Source organism: Gossypium hirsutum, chromosome A05, assembly GCF_007990345.1.
Source record: "Gossypium hirsutum isolate 1008001.06 chromosome A05, Gossypium_hirsutum_v2.1, whole genome shotgun sequence".
In the NCBI taxonomy this organism is placed as follows: Eukaryota; Viridiplantae; Streptophyta; class Magnoliopsida; order Malvales; family Malvaceae; genus Gossypium; species Gossypium hirsutum.
In genome coordinates, this window is record NC_053428.1 from 508,014 (window position 1) to 526,493 (window position 18,480).

At 34.5% G+C, this 18,480-nt stretch overlaps 1 protein-coding gene and 1 pseudogene across 4 annotated transcripts; one reads left to right on the forward strand and one right to left on the reverse strand.

The window, feature by feature from the left end:
- The window catches only part of LOC107903305 (putative glucose-6-phosphate 1-epimerase), a 33,907-nt pseudogene extending 19,357 nt beyond the window's left edge, over window positions 1-14,550 (forward strand).
- A 92-nt stretch (window positions 14,551-14,642) lies between these two features.
- LOC107907356 (uncharacterized) lies at window positions 14,643-16,042 on the reverse strand. 4 transcript variants are annotated; one of them, XM_016834705.2, is made up of 4 exons: window positions 15,872-16,018; window positions 15,692-15,744; window positions 15,389-15,591; window positions 14,643-15,294 (listed from the first exon to the last, which is right to left on the reverse strand). In XM_016834705.2, the coding sequence occupies exons 3-4, from the start codon at window positions 15,587-15,589 to the stop codon at window positions 14,815-14,817; spliced, it is 681 nt and encodes a 226-aa protein (XP_016690194.1). In that variant the 5' UTR covers window positions 15,590-15,591; window positions 15,692-15,744; window positions 15,872-16,018; the 3' UTR covers window positions 14,643-14,814. The 4 variants fall into 4 exon arrangements, with proteins under 4 accessions (XP_016690194.1, XP_040968615.1, XP_016690193.1 ...); XM_041112681.1 differs by having other exon boundaries at window positions 15,692-16,042; XM_016834704.2 differs by having other exon boundaries at window positions 15,389-15,744.
- Window positions 16,043-18,480: the final 2,438 nt, after the last annotated feature.

Below are 18,480 nucleotides of genomic sequence, written 5' to 3' on the forward strand. Positions count from 1 at the left end.
ATATAAACAATTTAAAGCTCTAATTCTATATCAAATCATCATATACTTCCAGCACATATTCATATAAACTTTCAATTTCTTTCATAGAATCAAGAACTAATGAATTCAACAAATGGACCTAGTTGTAAAAGTCACAAAAACACAAATTTCAAGAAATAATCAAGAATTGAACTTACTTGCAGTAAAAATATGAAAAAACAGCTTAAGGGAACTCTTCCATGGTGTTTTTTGCTGATGAGAATGAATAAAAATAACGAGAAATCTAGATAATTTTACTTTAGTCCTACCTTTATTAAGTAAATTTTGCAATTTTCCAATTTTACCCTTAATTCCCCTTATTTTCTTGGTGATTTCATGCTCTTGCCGTCCAGCCCAAATAGACCTTGGGTCTATTTGCCTTTTAAACCCTCTTTCTTTTATCATTTAAGCTATTTAATCATTTCCCTCAATTTTGCATTTGATACAATTTAGTCCTTTTTGTTTAATTAGCTATCAGTACTTTAAAATTTCTTGACGAAACTTTAATACTAACTTATTAACACTCCATAAATATTTATAAAAATATTTATGGCTCGATTTAAAATTTTCGAGGTCTCGATACCTCGTTTTCAATTCTAATTATTTTAATATATATATATATTTAGTACATTTCACTATTTCAAAATTTTTCCTAACTTCACATTTAACTTATACTTACTAAATTAATAATATTTCCTACTCATTTGTCAGATTTAGTGATCTCGAATCACTGTTCCAACACCACTGAAAATTAGGCTGTTACAAAATCAGCAAGAAAATTGATAAATTAAGGGCAAAATTGGAATATTACAAAATTAACTAAATAAAGCTAGGACTAAATAGGAAATATCTAGATTTCTCTTCATTTCTCTTCAATTCCAACAGTTAAAAACGCCATAGGAGGGTTCTCTAAGCTGGTATTTCATAATTTTTGCATCAAGTGAGTTAATCCTTGCCTTTTTCTTGTAATTTTTGTGTTTCTAAGACTTTTACAACTAGGTCCTACTATTAAATTCATTAGTTTTTGATTTCATGGATGAAATTGAAAGTCACCATGGTTGAGTGATGTAAGTTTATGATGAAATAGAATGAAATTAAAGCTTATTGAGTCTAGTTTCTCAGAGAAGAAACAATGTAAGCAATGGATCTGTAAATCATGAGATATAATGAATTTTGTGAGATAAGGTCAGAATGAATTCGAGTTCCCCTGTTCTGAATTTGAAAAATCATAAAAATTTGAATAAAAACAATTAGGGGCTTAAATTTATATGTATAGAATCCTGAATGAGTCTATTTTCAAGAGAAACAAACGGGAACATCATCTGAATTCTGTATGAAGAGATAATTAATTTTTAGTGAAAAATGGTTAGAACTATCAGACAGCAGAACAAGGGTGACTTTAAAGAATAAACTGTACTTGTTGGCTAAGCCAAAAATTCAGAAAATTTTATGGTAAGAAGATATATGAGTCTAGTTTTAGGAAAAATTAACAGATCTTAATTTGGAGTTTCTTAACTCGATTTATAAATAATCTAGTGACTATGACTCAAAGAGACAACTTCGAATAAACTATAAATAATAATAATGAAATTATAGAAATTGTTGCATATGAACATGAAATGTATTAAATTTATAATTAAATTTATTTATTTGGATCCAGAGGATTCAAATACGAAGCTAGATCGAGGAAAGGAAAAAGTTCAGGATTAGTAGATTTTTGTACACAAACAAGTATCAAGGTAAGTTCATCTAACTTGAATTATATTCTTAAATGCTTGAAATATATGTTATTAATGTAAATATGATTTGAATGTTTATTGTATGAAAATTGATAAAACATTGATATATTTGATAAAAAGGGAAAGAAATCCCAGTTGAATGAAAGGAAATTTCGATGGATCTCTGAAAAAATGAATTAGCGGTAAAAAGGATTTAGCTCGGACGGGTGATCCTATCCTGATATAGCCCTCCCGAAGAATATGTGGAAAATAGATTTAGCCCGGACGGGTAATCCGAATTAGGGTCTGAATTTAGCCTGGACTGGTAATTCAGATCCAAACTCATTAGAGTAATTGTCGTTGCAGGGGATTTAGCTTGGACTGGTAATCTCGACAATACTCTATGAGTTTATATTGCAAAGGATTTAGCCTGGACTAGTAATCCCGCTGCAAGGTTAAGGTTCGCGGGAGTGTGCTCTCTGAAATGGAAATGTGTGCACATGCATACGAATTGACGGACCCGAAAATTGTACACTAAAAGTGTAAATCTGAAAAATCAATCGAAATTCCGAAAAATTCAACGGGATAAATATGGAAAAATAATAAGGGAATGGAAATCATGGTATTAATGAGCTCATCAATTATGATACTTATTGGTACATGGAAATTATTATACTAACTTGAATGTTGAGTTTGTGCATGTTAGGGTAATAATACATTGAATGGATATATGAGTGTTTATTGTATTGTATTGAAAATATTAGGTAAGTATAATTCTTGTTACATGAGCTTACTAAGCACAAAGTGCTTACCCTATTTCATTTTCCCATGTTTTGTAGTGTTAAGAGCTCGGAGGTCGGATTTGGTCGGAGACACATCACACTATCAACCTCAGAATTTCGGTATATAAAGAAACTTTATTTTGGAAATCAATGGCATGTATAAGCTAATAAAGTAAATGTTAACATGAAATTAATGTAAAGTTAGCCATTAGTATGGTTAACAAACCTGGTTTTGGGCATGTGATGACATTATATTATAAATATGCATGAATTTATCTTGAAAATATGTTGAATTGGTTTGGTTGATGTGGATTGGTCTCGATTTAATATTTCAGGGAAGGTTAGATATTTATAAAGGGGTTATATTGAATATAAAAAAAATTAATTCGTAAACTCCGGTAATGCCTCGTACCCTATTCCGGCAATGAATACGGGTAGGGGTATTACACACTATGGGAGCAGAGAACAATTTCTGCTTCAGCACATCAAATGCATCATTACAAGTCTAGTCAAATTCAAATTCTTTATCTTTTTGTAACAGACTGCAAAGTGGTCGCGCGATTTTCGAGAAATCTTTCATGAATCGTTTGTAAAATCCTGCATGGCCAAGAAACGAACGAACTTCCCTCACTGATGAGGGGTAAAGTAATGAATTAATAATATTCGTTTTTGCCTTATCAACCTCGATTCCTTTCGAGGAAACTATATAACCCAAAATTAATCTATTGTTAACCATGAAATGGTATTTCTCATAATTTAAAACAAGATTAAATTCTAGGCATCTTTGTAATATCTTAGCAAGATTATTGAGACATTCATTAAAAGAGTTACCGTATACCGTAAAGTCATCCATAAAGGCTTTGATGATTTTCTTGATGTAATCGGAGAATATGCTCACCATGCATCTTTGGAAGGTGACCGAAGTATTGTAGAGTCCAAACGACATCCGTTTATATATAAATATTCCAAAGGGACACGTGAAAGTCATTTTTGTCTTAATCCTCCAGAGCCATTGGAATTTGGAAAAATCCTGAGTACCCATCGAGACAACAATAATGGGACTTACCGGCTAATCGCTCGAGCATTTGATCGATGAAGGGGAGTGGAAAATGGTCTTTTCGGGTAGCTGCATTCAACTTTTTGTAATCGATACAAACCCTTAATCCATTCTGGACTCGTGTAGGGACCAGTTCACCTAACGAGTTTTTTACCACTGTCACGCCAGTTTTCTTGGGCACGACATGAACCAGGCTAACCCAATCACTGTCGGAAATCGGGTATATCATTCCAGTATCTAACAGTTTCTGGACCTCATTCTTTATTACCTATATCATGGGTGGATTAAGGCGCCTTTGAGCATTTATCTTTGGTTTCGTGTTGTCTCCGATGGAAATTTTATGCATACAAGTGGATAGACTTAGCCCTTTTTATGTCGGCAATCGTCCAACCAATAGCTTCATTATAATCTCTCAGAGCTCGAACTAGACTTTCCTCCTCGTCTTTGGTTAACTTGTTTGACACTATCACCGGTAAGGTGTATTTCTCTTCCAAAAAGACGTAGTTAAGGTGGTCCGGTAATGCTTTAAGCTCCAAGGTCGGTAGCTGCAAAACCAAAGGCAATATTTTAGTTTAGGAAGGTAATAGTTCAAATTGGTTACCTCGGTTTGTCAACGAAAGTTGCGTTTCCAAGTGATTGACAATTTCTTGCAACGGATCTTCAATGACTACTAATTCCTCGAGATGATGTAAAACATCCATGTCAATGTTTCTGTAAAGGACATTTTCCAACTCATCAAAGTCATGATATTCAGAATAAGATTGAGTTAAACAATCTAAATTATCGATGCTAGAAATATTTAATAGTGAGTTAATATGACCCATGGCCTCGTAGACATTGAATTTCACGATTTCGCCATCAAACTCCATGGTCAACGTCCCGCTTCGAACATCTATTTTTGCGCTTGCGGTACTTAAGAACGACATTCCAAGCAAAATGTCAGACGAATTAGTTGAATTATCATCTTCCATATTAATAATGTAGAAATCTGCAGGGAAAACTAATTCGTTAACTTTAACAAAGACGTCTTCAAGCAGCCCTTCGGGATAGACGACTGATCTGTCTGCCAACTGGATTATTACTCCTGTCTCTTTTAAAGGACCTGAGTTAATCAACTTATAAATAGAATAAAGTATAACATTAAAGGAAGCCCCTAAACCACACATGGCTTTCTTAATGCCTACATTACCTATCTCACAGGAAATAGGAAACATACCTTGGTCATTGTATTTAGGCGAAACTTTCTTTTGCAGTACTACAGAGACATTTTCTCCTACATTTACTCTTTCGTTACCTATTAACCTCCTCTTGCTAGTACACAATTCCTTGAGGAATTTTACATAGCGAGGGATTTGTTTAATAGCGTCAAGTAAAGGGATATTTACCTACACCTTCTTGAATGTCTCGAGGATTTCTTTTTCCTCCTTCTCTTTCTTATCCCTTGCAAGCCTCCCTGGAAAAGGAGGTGGCATCACAACTGGTCTTTGAATTTCTGATTCTAGCCTGGCTGTTGGATCAGAGATCTGCTTTTCCCGTTCCTCGTCTTGCCCATAACTTTTGGCTGGAACTGTTTGTAGAACCTTTCCGCTATGAAGAGTTATTGCACTAGCATTCTACCGAGGATTCGGCTCTGTCTGGGAAGGTAATTTACCTTGAGACTCTAAGCAATTAACTGCCATCGAGAGTTTACTAACTTGATTAGTTAACTCTTATATTGATGTGTCTATCCTCTGTTGATATTTTAAAGCATCAGCGGCAAGTCTTTCCATAATAGCTTCTAGAGATGTGCTCGGCTTGTGTTGTTGTTGGGGTGGTTGCAGAGGTCTCAATTGGTATGATGGATTATATCGGGTATTAGCTCCGTAATTCAGGTTGGGATGATCCTTCCACCCAGGATTGTAGGTGTTGGAGAAAGGATTATAGCGTCTTTGCGGAGGTCCCGAAAAACCTCTGATAGCATCAACATGTGCCGTTGAATTGTCGTTGGGCACAAATCCGTCGGGTGTTCAGATGTAGTACAAATTCCACATAGTTGGGTCAGACTCTTCTTTTCTGTAAGCAAAGATTGAACAACATTCGTAAGCTTATCCAATTTATCTTCTAAAGATAAAACGTTTACCCCATTAACCCGTCTTGTTAGTTCCGAATTCGACCGATACTGTTGAGAATTTGCCGCCATGGTGGATACTAGTTCTCTTGCCCTTTAAGGGGTCATATTGACAAGCGCCCCTCCACTAGCAGCGTCAATAATATTCATTTCCATAGGGAACAAATTCTCGTAGAAATATTGAAGAAGTGATTGTTCGGTCAACCCATGTTGAGGACAACTTGCACACAGTTTTTTTGTACTGCTCCCAATAGTCATAGAGCGATTCACTTTCCATTTGGTGAATTCCCACTATGTCCCTCCTAAGCTCAGCTGCTCGTGACGCTGGGAAGAATCTGTCAAGAAATATACGAGATAAGTCATCGCACGTTGTGATAAAACCGGAGGGTAAGTAAAATAACCATTCTTTTGTTGTATCAACTAAAGAAAAAGGAAAAGGCCGAAGTTTGATTTCATCTTCGGGTACTCCCTGGGGTTTCATGCTTGAGTAGACCATGTGGAATTCTCTCAAGTGAGTGTGTGGATTTTTGTTCTTCAAGCCTCGAAAAGTGGGCAAAAGGTGAATCAAGCCCGACTTTAATTCGAAAGGAGTTTCTCTAGTTGGATAGTTGATGCATAACGGTGTTTACTCATTGGGAGCAGTGGCTAGTTGATGAATGGTTCGGTTTGCCATCCTTTCTGGTTCACCGAGGTTGCCTTTTGTTTCAAAGAGTGGTTCGGTCTCAGGTTCAACCTCTTCGACTAGTTTCCTAAGTCGAATTGCCTCTACAGGAATTACTTCGCTCAACTTTTCAATGTCGGATTCTAGGATCGCTTATCCTAGCTCAACTCCTACTTTACTTGCACATTTAAGAGCTTCTGTCTTTTTTCGTCGTGCCCGCGTCGATTTCTCGATCTCTGGGTCGTATTCGAGATCTCCTGATGAAGATCTGGTCATGAAGATGATTTAAACAATTGTAAGTGTTGCCAGTCCCCGGCAACGACGCCAAGACTGATGGATGTCGATTCCACCAATATAAACCTACATATAATTTGCAAATTAAAGTAGTATAAGGAGTAGGGTCGATCCCACAGAGACTGGGTTTATTGAAAATTGTTTATCTCTCGACCAGATTTATGTCTGGGCAGTTGTCGTGCCCGCGATGTTTGGGGGGGAATAAAATATGAAACCTGAAACAAACACAAAAAAAAACGTAAAAAGTAAAAGATGAAATAAAAAAAAAGAAGTAATCTAAAGAAAAATTAATTAAACTTAGCTCAACATTAAGCATGGATTCTTCCGTCTTTGACCCGATCCTCGAAATTAGGTGAACTCCTCTTTTCCAAGAAGCTAGTTATAGCTACCAAAGACGCCTCAGACACTAACCCTTACCGATCGAACAACCTACGAAACATTCGTGATTTAGAACTCCAGCAGCTTTGCGTTCTAAAAAAGCCTAGCTCAAACCAATGCCCTCAAATGTTCGGGACATTTAAATCCGGTTACTATTTCCCTTAACGGAATCAAACAGCAATCCCCACTTGGCACGCTAATAAGTTCACAGAAAACCAATTAGACAACCGATTCTTTCGGAATTCCAACTGTACGTCTAGCAACACTAACTCAAACGACGTCATTTTTGACTTAGTATTGACTTGACTTTGTGAGTTGACGAAGTCATACTCTTAATTTGGAGAAATAATAAATATCAAAAATTGGGAGTTAAACAGCTCGGGTTCGTAACTCACGGGTTTTTGATGGGGTTAACACCGGCTTAAAGCTGAAAGGGGTTTAGTGTGGCATGAATTTAATCATGCTTGAAGGTTGTGGATTGTGCTTTGGCTTGGTGTGAAGGATGATGGAATCTTGGAAAGGACAGGGGACTTAGAGAGTAATTGACCCAATTGTGGAAAAGAAACAAAAATTGGAGACAAAACTACAAAATGCAACGTCAAATTGAAGAGAAAAGAAATGATATTCCAACTCCAAATTGAAAAAGGAAATATAAGAGAGAGAGTAATTCTATTCCAAGTAGAAGAAGGAATACAAATTAAAGGATGATTTTTCTAGAAACTAAAAGCTCCTGTTTATATACATAGGGTTACTAAAAATAGCCTATTCTAAATTAATAAAATAAAAATAAAAATAAATAATAAAACTAAATAAAACAAAGTAATATATTTTATTTTTAGATTTTTACGAGGTCAAAATTGATGTTAAATCCTTGGCCTTCCCATCTTTATGATTTGGCCTCAACTCAACGATTTATCTTTCAATTTGGTCCCTTTTTACTCGTTTTTGACCAATTGCACCCCTGATAAGATTAAATCATAAAAAACCAATTAAGCAGGGATTAATTCAAAAATAAACCAAATTAAACACAAGAATTATGTAAATTAGTATGTTTATCATCAGATGTATTTATATGGAGGACATGTGACATCTTGGAAGAATGAGCATGGCGAGGAGTTGCTTTTCGTCAGTAGTAAGGTGCCATGCGGCGACAGTAGTTTTCTGGATTATATATTTGAATTAGGAGTATAATGGTAGGAGTGACTGTCCCTTAATTTTTTGTTCAAGTTTTTTCACAAATTTGGAGGATTATAACTCAAATACTCATGTAAAATGAAGAGTCTGATAATACTCATTATATGTAGTTCAAATCTTTTGTACTAACTGTTCATGTAGATCCATCTAATTTTATTTTAATTTTTTAATTATTTAACGTCTCATTGTTGATATTGCAAAAGCAAATTTCTGGTAATGAATTGTCTTGTATGAATTCATAGATGTTAGAATTATGGAAGAGCTTGTGAATGCAAGATTCTCCATGAACATGGTTCTAAGGCTTGGGTTAATTTATGTAATTGTAATGTAAACCTTTTCATCATTTCTATTGGAAGCTGGTTTACTTTCCACTTTGCGCTTTTCAACCTCAGATCCTTCTGTTGAGTCTGAAAGCAATTTCAAAAGTTAGACGGATTATCTGTTTTCTAGGTTGTAAAGCACTCTGACCCATAATTCGGAACGTGAAGGACCATATTTTAACTGCTTACAATAATCGATTCACTGTTCATAAAATAAATTCGAAATAACGAGTATTCGAAGAAATTGAATGAAATTTTTGAATTTGGTTGAAACTATGCATGCTGTTTTGGACTGAGCTTAGTTTGAATGGGCGGTGTGTTTACCTCCGGTGAGGTTAAAAACAGCGGTGGCGGTGAGATTAATTACTGTAGCGGTGAGATTAGATACTGTAGCGGTGAGATTAGAAACAGCGGTGGAATGTGTGTTTGGATTCAAACGCAGCTGCAGCGGTGAGGTGAAAATGAAAAATGACTATTAAGGACATCATATTAGAATTGATATATAATAGAAGTTTTTAAATTATTTTACTTATATAAAATTATTAAAATATGTGAATTTATAAATTCATTTAATAAAATATTAAAATGTATCTTTTAATATTTTATTATAAATATTTTAATGAATTATATAATCAATTTAAATTATTTATTAGATAAAATGATAATAATTTTTAATTATATAATCAATTTAAATTATATAATCAACAGGCCAGGGTACTCTCCTTCCTTCCAGTGCCTCTTGTTATCGGAAACAGCACCGGCGATAGCAGATGGAACAATGAAGGAGTTTGGGGGATGAGGCTTGGACTTGGGCATGGGTTCTGGGCGTAGCAGAGCAGAGGAGAGCAGAGAAGAAAAGAAGGAAAATGTCATTTTTGTCTGCTAAAAATACCCACTGCCCCACTGGAGCAAATTGCTGCTGAAACCTCCAGCCAATTTTCAGCATATCAACGTGGTTGGAATGCATTTTGACTGAACTGAAATGCTGAACCAAACAGCATAGCAGTGAGATTGGCAGCATTTATCTCCCCCAACTGCACCTCACTCGCAATAAAAGCTGAACCGAAGGAGGCCTGAAATTGTTTACATGTGCTTAGGCAAAGGAGTTATTCAGTTAGTTTTCTTTAGGCAATGAATTCTTGTGTTAAACATAGCTTGTATTCCATTTTCACTCCATTCATCGGTCATAGAAGGTAGGGGAGTAGAAGAAAGTTTTTGGTTTATGAAAGATAAAAGTATGAATGTCTCCAATTTTACTGAATGCGCCAAACAAGAATTCATTAATTTATAGTTTCCTAAAAAGAGTGAACACCAAATATTGAAATGAAAGATTTTAAGAAGATATTGTTTAGAGGATATCTGCTTTCTTGTTTCCAATGTAGTAGACATGTGTTTTCTGCAGGCATTGTTTAAGCCTTCAAAAGCAATTCGAGGAGGAATTCCAATGTTCTTCCCTCAAGTATGGGCGTCTCTTCTATTATTTTTGCTTGTTTAAACCACGATCATCCAGGTAACCTGTTTGTTTCCACAGTTTTCAAATCATGGTCCTCTTGAGTCCCATGGATTTGCTAGGAACAGATTTTGGAGCATTGACCCTGATCCACCTACTTTTCCAAAAAAATTCATCCAGTAACTCTCACATTGATTTGATCCTTAAGCCTTCTGAAGAAGATATGAAGATTTGCCTTTTATTCCAAGTAGAACCTTGTGACCCATACTGTTGACTAACTGACTTGCTCCATGGCTTTGTCTTTTATTCCAGTTATGAATTCCGCCTGAGGGTAGCTTTGGGACTTGGAGGAGACCTAATGTTAACTTCTCGCATCAGGAACATGAATACTGACGGGAAGCCATTTACATTCGCGTTTGCATATCACACTTAATTTTCTGTTTCTGACATCAGGTAACTTTAAGGATTTGTGATATTTCTAATCTTGTATGTGTCATGATGTTTAGTGATATTACTACCTGCAGCTTCATATTTGCACGTCTTTATTTCTAAATTTTGAAGATGTGTCGGTTGCATTTCACATTTGTTTATCCTAGGGATTAGCATTAATTTTATTAACTAAATGGCTAAATCTATTTTTTATGCTAGCAGCCTCTAGTTGATACCTGAGTCTAATATCCTCGCCATGATTACAATCCTGTCTTTTCTTAGCATCAATGATAATAGCATTTTATACTTTCCATTCTAAAACGGTTTTGGAATAATGAAAGTAAAACAAGGGAATGGGTGGGAACTATAGTGACTATTCAACATGTTAGAGTGTGGCAAGTGTGTAGGTTCTTTTATATTGGTTTAAATAATAAACAAGTATTCAATTCTCCGGTACTTTCCAAAATAAATTCATATCTTATTTGTAATGGGAGGTCTGTTGGTCTTTCAATATTAGAATCAAATTGCTGTGAATGGTAATTAATTTTAGGAACCCTTCTTCATTTTGATTGAGAATTAACCCATGAAGTATAGAGGTGCTCTTGATTTATTCAGTTTTTAGTTGGCAAAAATATTTTGACGCAAGGCTGAAGTCTTGTTTGTTGTCATATCCATTTACTTTTATCAATTTTCCTTTGGCTTAAATGAAAAACTATAATAAGTTGTCTATAAATTTGGATTCAGCAAACCTTGCATCTGAGTGGCTGATATTAGCTATTGATATATTGTATGGCTCTTAAATTGATATAGTTTACTCCCCATGAGCACATGCATTTCCAAATTTCTTCCTCATTCTCATTTTATTTTGCAACCTGTGCTAGTGTCTATTGTTATAGGACACGAATACAGGAAGCAGCAAATTAAGAAATCTGGTTTTATGGTAGGCAAGAACCTTTAAAGTTGGGATCTAGTTTGATGAGAGAATAGTTGAGGATTATTTTTTCATTAGGAAAGAACTCAGTTCTCTGGTGAAAAGGCTAACTGATCCAGATTTGACTAGTTAGTGGAAAGAGAGTTGAGAATTTAGAGAACTATTTTAGTTTCTTCTGTAGGGTTGTACGAATCGCGCCTAAACCTATGTATGTAGCCTAGAGGCCCTAGACCTTCTTCTTCTTATTAATTCCGCACATTGCTTCATACTTAAATGCTAGAATAGACAACTATTCAAATCCTAACCAAATTATCTGAAAGTAACCTCCACATAGAAACCCTAGCCTTGAGTCACATTCCAGTTCATGAGTAGCATTTCCAAATCACTGATCTTTCAATAAAAGTTTCTGTAAGCCTCTTCCTGGCATTGCTACACTTTCAATAGTTTATTTATTCCTAGCTGAGATTTCCTGGGCTTACATTCATTTTTTGTTAGTTACCTGAGATTAACTTCACACTTTCTAAAGTTCTAAAAGTGGGCTGCAGTTAAAATCACAATATAGAAATTGTTTATTGCTATTATTTTTCTGGCAGACTTCAAAATCTTATTTTTTTGTTGTTGTTGTTTTTCTCCCCTTTCATTAAAGCTTATTTTATGGAGTTTGTAAAGTTGATAATTTATTTTTAAACATTCATCCAAAAAGTGTTTAGCAACTAGGTAAGAGTATTCTCAAGCCAAAGTTGTAAAACCTGTATTGCACAAGCATGCCTTTCATTTTAATTGATTCTTTTATTTGTCTGGTTCCTTTAGAAACAAAAACACACAAAATAGGTTTAGGGATTGATAGTCTTCTGTTCGTACATTAATAAATGGAGTCTCCCAATTACCTATTCGCTTGATCCCAGTCTTGGTAAACAGCAGAAAGTTGGAAATTGTTGCTTTTTGTGTGTTTAAAATTTTGTCTTTGTGTGTGAGGCAATATATGGTCCTAATTCCTAAATCTAAGGCTTCTAGCAGGACCATCAATTGAAAGGATAGATTTTAGGCCTTTTAGAGTGCTGCAAACAAAGGGCTGGTTACATGCTGATGTGGCATACAGCTTAGATACAACCAAAAGACAAATAAATCAATCCCAATGAGTAAACTAAGCAATTAATTGTAACATCAAAATACAAAAAGATAAGTACACCGCATGTCTACTAAGCCATCAAATCTAGGATGTAAAATCCGCTGAAATAAAAGCTATAAAGCTCCTGCAATGAAACCTTTTTAAGTCCATCTTGAATTTATTATTTTTTTAATGGAAGGGGGTATGATTAGCCATCTTGCTCCTCAACGGGTGGAATTAGTTCGTGGAATAACATGTTACCCATGTTCAACTAATTTCATTGGCTCATATGATCAGGATTTAAAATAACATAGCTGCTTGTGGTACAGTGAAGTTCGTGTGGAAGGATTAGGGACACTTGATTATCTGGACAACTTACAGAACAAGGAACGATTTACTGAACAGGGAGATGCAATAACATTTGAAACAGAAGTGAGTACATGATGATTTTATTTTTCAATTTTCTGTCACTTATTATTTTTCAATTTTCTGTCACTTACATTTAGTTTGCTATTTAACTAATATTAATTGTGGTCATACAGGTGGATAGGATATACCTCAGTGCTCCTACAAAAACTGCAATTCTGGATCATGAGAAGAAGAGAACCTTTGCAATACGCAAAGATGGACTCCCTGATGCTGGTGAGGTTTCTTTTGACCACCTTTTTTTTTATCCTCGATTTGATGTACACGGGGCCTGATAATCATGTTTAAGCCAACATCTCTATTTACACAGAATTTTTTAAAATAAAGCTTTGTCATGTTGTTCATTGCTATTTTATTGTAAAGGAACTACTTTGTCTATTTACTTCTGTATAAGTCTACTTAAGTTATGTGTGGTTTGAATTATCTTAGGAAGGACATTTGAAACGTAAAAAGTTTGAAATGAATTCTGAACTCCGGCTTGGATTTTTACCCGTCCCTGTAGATATACCAAATTCTGGTAATATTTGCATATATAAAAATGCAGAAAAACATTCCAGAAAGTAGCCTGAAATGCCTTTCACATTTCAATATTCGAAGTTGTTCCTTGCACTAAAGTTTTTATTTCTTCTGCATGTAGTGGTATGGAATCCCTGGGATAAAAAGGCAAAGGCTTTGGCTGATTTTGGAGATGATGAATACAAGCATATGCTGTGTGTTGAGACTGCTGCTATTGAGAAACCTGTCACATTGAAACCTGGTGAGGAATGGAGAGGGAGGCAAGAACTTTGTGCTGTTCCTTCTAGTTACTGTGGAGGGCTGCTTGATGCTCGGAAAGTCCTCCAGTGTGCTGAAAAGATGCATTACTGAGATCACTATTGTGTATGGGTATTTTTTATATTCTAATAATGTTTTTTTAAACATCAGCTGATAAACTTCATATGGTGAATATCTAATGGTTGTCATTACCATTATCTTTCTGTCATTTTTGGTGATGGCTTAACATGTTTCATTCTGACCATAACATCTCTCCAGTCTCCACTTAAGCAGTCATAGTTTTTGGTTTTGCGATTGCTTGCAGTTTGTTTCTTTTAGTTCTTTTTGCATGTAGTCGTGATGGGTCACTTCTTACGACAATTAAGTTGGGTTTTTGGTCAATGTCTTGCAACAATGCAGCAAGTAATTACTAATGGATTGTACATGCAGGATTGTCATGAAAATATGTGGATGGATCCTGGATTTTGATGGTTGGAGGATGGATTGGTGAATAACTAAGCTAGGACATTGTTGAATAATGTTTGCTTCCAATGGTGACTGTTTCTCAACCAAAGTAGAAATGAATGGTAATATCTGGGAAGAGTTTCAAAGTGAACCCAGCAAAAGCTTATAATAGAATTTGCCGATATATGCTGTGAAATTGCGTATTTTCATTGGAGTCTCCACCTGCCCCCATGTTGTTCCTTAGCAGCTATTGTATAATTTGTATTTACTTCATAAACTACTTTGATTCTTATTGAAATCTTGCTGATGTTGAAGACTATTATTCCAGCTTTCTGGATAAGCTTTGGGCTGTCTTACTCTTGTGAACGATTTTGATGACTTGGACAGGATATCATTATATGAATATGGTACGAGAAAAATAAATAATAACATGATGCAAAAAAGTGAATTGTTTGTTTTGCTCTCAGGTTTCTGAACAATATTCTATTACTCTGTATTTGGATGGAGGAAACTGGATTATCTGGAGTAAAAATAGGGATAAAAGGAATTAATTAAGATTACTGAATATACAATATATAATGAGAAAATGAGAAATGTTATTTACAATAATGCACACTCGAGAATAATAATAATAATAATAATAATAATTATCTATTTATTAGGTCATGAACCAAGTCTATGGGGAGTTGAAAGGATACTCGCTAAGAACTTAAATTTGATTATTCAATGGTTGTTCAAGTTCTGCCTATGCTTAAACCCTTGGAATTGCCAATATGGTCGTTTCTTATCTGAATCCGATTTAAAGGGAGATGGTGAATCAAGCTCTCTGATTTGACTATTTGACTTGGAGTTGTTCTCCATCTTCTTCCTTGAGCTGCTTCCAATACTTAGTGTTAGTTCAACTTCACAATCATCATCAGAGCCATGGGTTACATCAACAGTACTAGCGAGGCTTGCGATTTTCATGGTGTCACCAGAGCAACAGCCAATCCTCTCCCTTGAGCTCCTATCATCTTGAAAATTGAAATTATCCTCGCAACGAGTAGCTTGTGTTGTTAAATGGTGCTGGTTGATAATGTATTGGGATTGTTTAATATCACAACTACTGAAAGGACTAGCCCAGAATCTCTTTTGCTGAATTTCCCATTTCAGCTCAGCCATCATCTTCTTTTGAACACTATACAGCCGGTGAAGTTCTCGTACCTGCAATTCACATTTTTTAAAAATTATTTTCCATTACCAATTTACCATGTCCTAGTCATTTCTTGCTTGATAGTTAATGTACTTTTAAGCCTACCTGGTGTTTGAAGGTATCTTCATGAATCTGCATTATCTCTCTGATAGATTCCATGTTTTGGCTTTCAGGCGTTTCAAAATCCTTTTTCAACTCTCTTGTTCGGAAATAGTCATCCACGAAATGCAGAGTAGAGGCACAGCAGCTGTTGGCGTTTCGGGAACTTGGTAATGTGTTTATGGCATATTCAAGTTTGGTTCCCATGCCTGAAATAGGGTTAAATTCAAACCTATGGACATAAGCAGTACTGTAAGAAATAGCAAAAATCATACAAGACAGTAATATTCCTAGGAACTTTATACAGACATTCTGTAGTTGAAGAACAATGAAGAACAACACAAGCTTCTACAGTGTTTCAACTGCAAATTATTATAAACAAGTGAGATAATCGCTATGCATAGGAAAAAAAAAAACAGCAGCTATAGAATGCTCAAACACTGCAAGAAAGACAACCAAAATATAGAACAACATATATATATTCTTTACAGGAAAAGCAAGATGATGATGATGATGATGATGCAATTTGCATGAATATATGCTAAAGCAAAAGCTGGTGTTTCTAATTTCTTCATTTTTTTTTTTTTATAAATGGTGGTGAACAAGAACAACAGTATACATATACTTGATTTGTCACTTTCAAGGCAGATGATAAAGAGTTTCATAGTATATAAGGAAATGAGTGAAGCAATTTTAAAAACAGACGTCTGTCCCCTTTACATTGATTGGTTCTCATTTAAATTTTGTCCACACACCAATAATCATGTCAAATAAAAAAAATCTCAGAAGTGCCATTAATCCAACGCTAGAGCCCATTAGCCATGTGGCCTCCTCACATGTTCGGTCAACCTCTTAGTATCCTTATTTCTTATAATATGTAGTTTGATTTTCGTACTCTTTATTAATTAAGTTGACAACCAATGAATGGATTATGAAAATCTTAGTTTTCCCACGTGACAGCTTAATAATTTTTGTCAATCAATAATTGATATGATTTAACTCTCTAAATCTAAGTTTAAATGTGAATCGAATTAACATATAATACGTGGAATCTTGGTTCCAAATGCTAGGTAGACTGTGTTGAAACTGAAAGCATGCGTCTATGGAAAAGAAAAACACATCATTCATTGATTGAGCTTAAAAGTGAGGGGTGAATGGCGTTGGTGCATTGGCATTTGGATGATGGGAGCACGCGTTGTAGCCATTCAGAGGCGCAAGCCGCAATATTGTGGACCTCACCATTGCCTTCCCTTCTTTTTTTTTCTTTAAATTGTCCAACCAAACACAGCCACAAACCTTGGTCATCATCAGTCTTATTTCCACCAACACACGAACCATCTCCTTTCTCCTATCCCATCCTTTTTCAACCATTACGCACTTTGTCTCTTTCTTTGTTAAGCCCTCACAATCCTGTAAGCCTACTTGAAGTAGAATTTGAACTTTTTTTTATTCTCTCTTTTTTAACAAAAATCTTTACACTAAAATAAGTTTGAATTCTGTAATCAATATTCAAAATATATCATCAATTATGAGTATGATGGTAAGACATATTGTACTTTAAAAATAAAACATAAGTTTAAACATTAAATATCTATTAAAAGAGACAACCATAAATCTTAAATATGGATCATAAAATCAACAACACAATTTTACCTCTTTATTGACATTGACAGAAGATGAACAGGGAAATATCGATTCCGAGGATCGAGTCAAAATTTTGAAATTTTTATTCAATATAGTTATAACTAATCCCAACAATCAAATAATTAGAAAAAAATCTATTGGAATAAAAGAAATAAGTAAAAAAGTTCCTCGATGGTCATACAAATTAATCGACGATTTAGAACAACAGGAGGGAGAAAACGAGGAAAATGTAACAACAGAGCATGAAATTCGTTCAAGAAAATCCAAGCGTGTCGTGATTTTTACTAATAACCAGGCAAACGCCGATACTTATACTAATACCAAGGATGCTAATGATCCTGATCAAACAGACGAAGTGGCTTTGATACGCTATTCGCAACAATCGGATTTTCGGCGCGACATAATAAAGGGTTCCATGCGTGCCCAAAGGCATAAAACAATTGCTTGGGAGCTGTTTCAAGCAAATGTACATTCCCCCACTTTTTTGGACAGAGTAGACAAACCACTCTTTTTTTCTTTTGATATTTCTGGACCGCTGAAACAAATATCTCGAAATTGGATATGTAAAAATAAAGAATAAAAAATTTCTGATTATACAGAAAAATATTAAATTAGACTCCATTGCTTATGTATACTCAAATTAGACTTGTTCATGGACCGAGCTACCTGTCCAGGGCCGAAAGCCAGCCCAAAGTTTGGGAAGGTTTGAATAAAAATATTAAATCCGGAAAATGGGCTTTGGCAAAAAAATTGATTTTTTAAAATTTATAATACTTTATATGATGTTATTTTTATATATTATGTAATTTATAACATATTAAAAAAACAAACCTATACTAAATATATCATACCACTATAATGTAAACATTAAACTAATGCTAAAGGTGATTACATAAAAAAATTCAATAAATAAAAAAATATATAAAAATATTAAATATTAAATTAATATAATATAATTTTTAATTTTTTTTAACTATGAAAAACCTAAAATGAATTTGGATTAATCTTTTGTAAATATGGACGAGTTCGAAAAAATTTTAGGCCTATATATTAAGTTGGACAAACATAAAATATTAATATTATACTTAAACATGATCCAAACTCGATCTGACTCAAGAGCACTTTAAAAAAAAATAAATGAAGCGTTGATCCAAATGCTAAGTCTAGTTATTAAATAAAAGCTAGTTTATATTTCGATAAGGGGCCAAATCTTTAATTTCATTTATTGGACTTCAATTTGCAAGATGAGAGCCTAGAGTTGTTTTTTTTAAAGATCTGAAATAGATTTTGCCATTTGGGCTTAGTGGGTTTGATTGAGTCTTGGGTTTGGCTTACATTAGTTATTATATTTTCATTTTTTAAAATTCAATTCAATTATTTGTTTTATTTTATTTATTCTAAAATTCATTTTGTAAACAAAATTATTCACATAATGCTATAATTATATATAAATT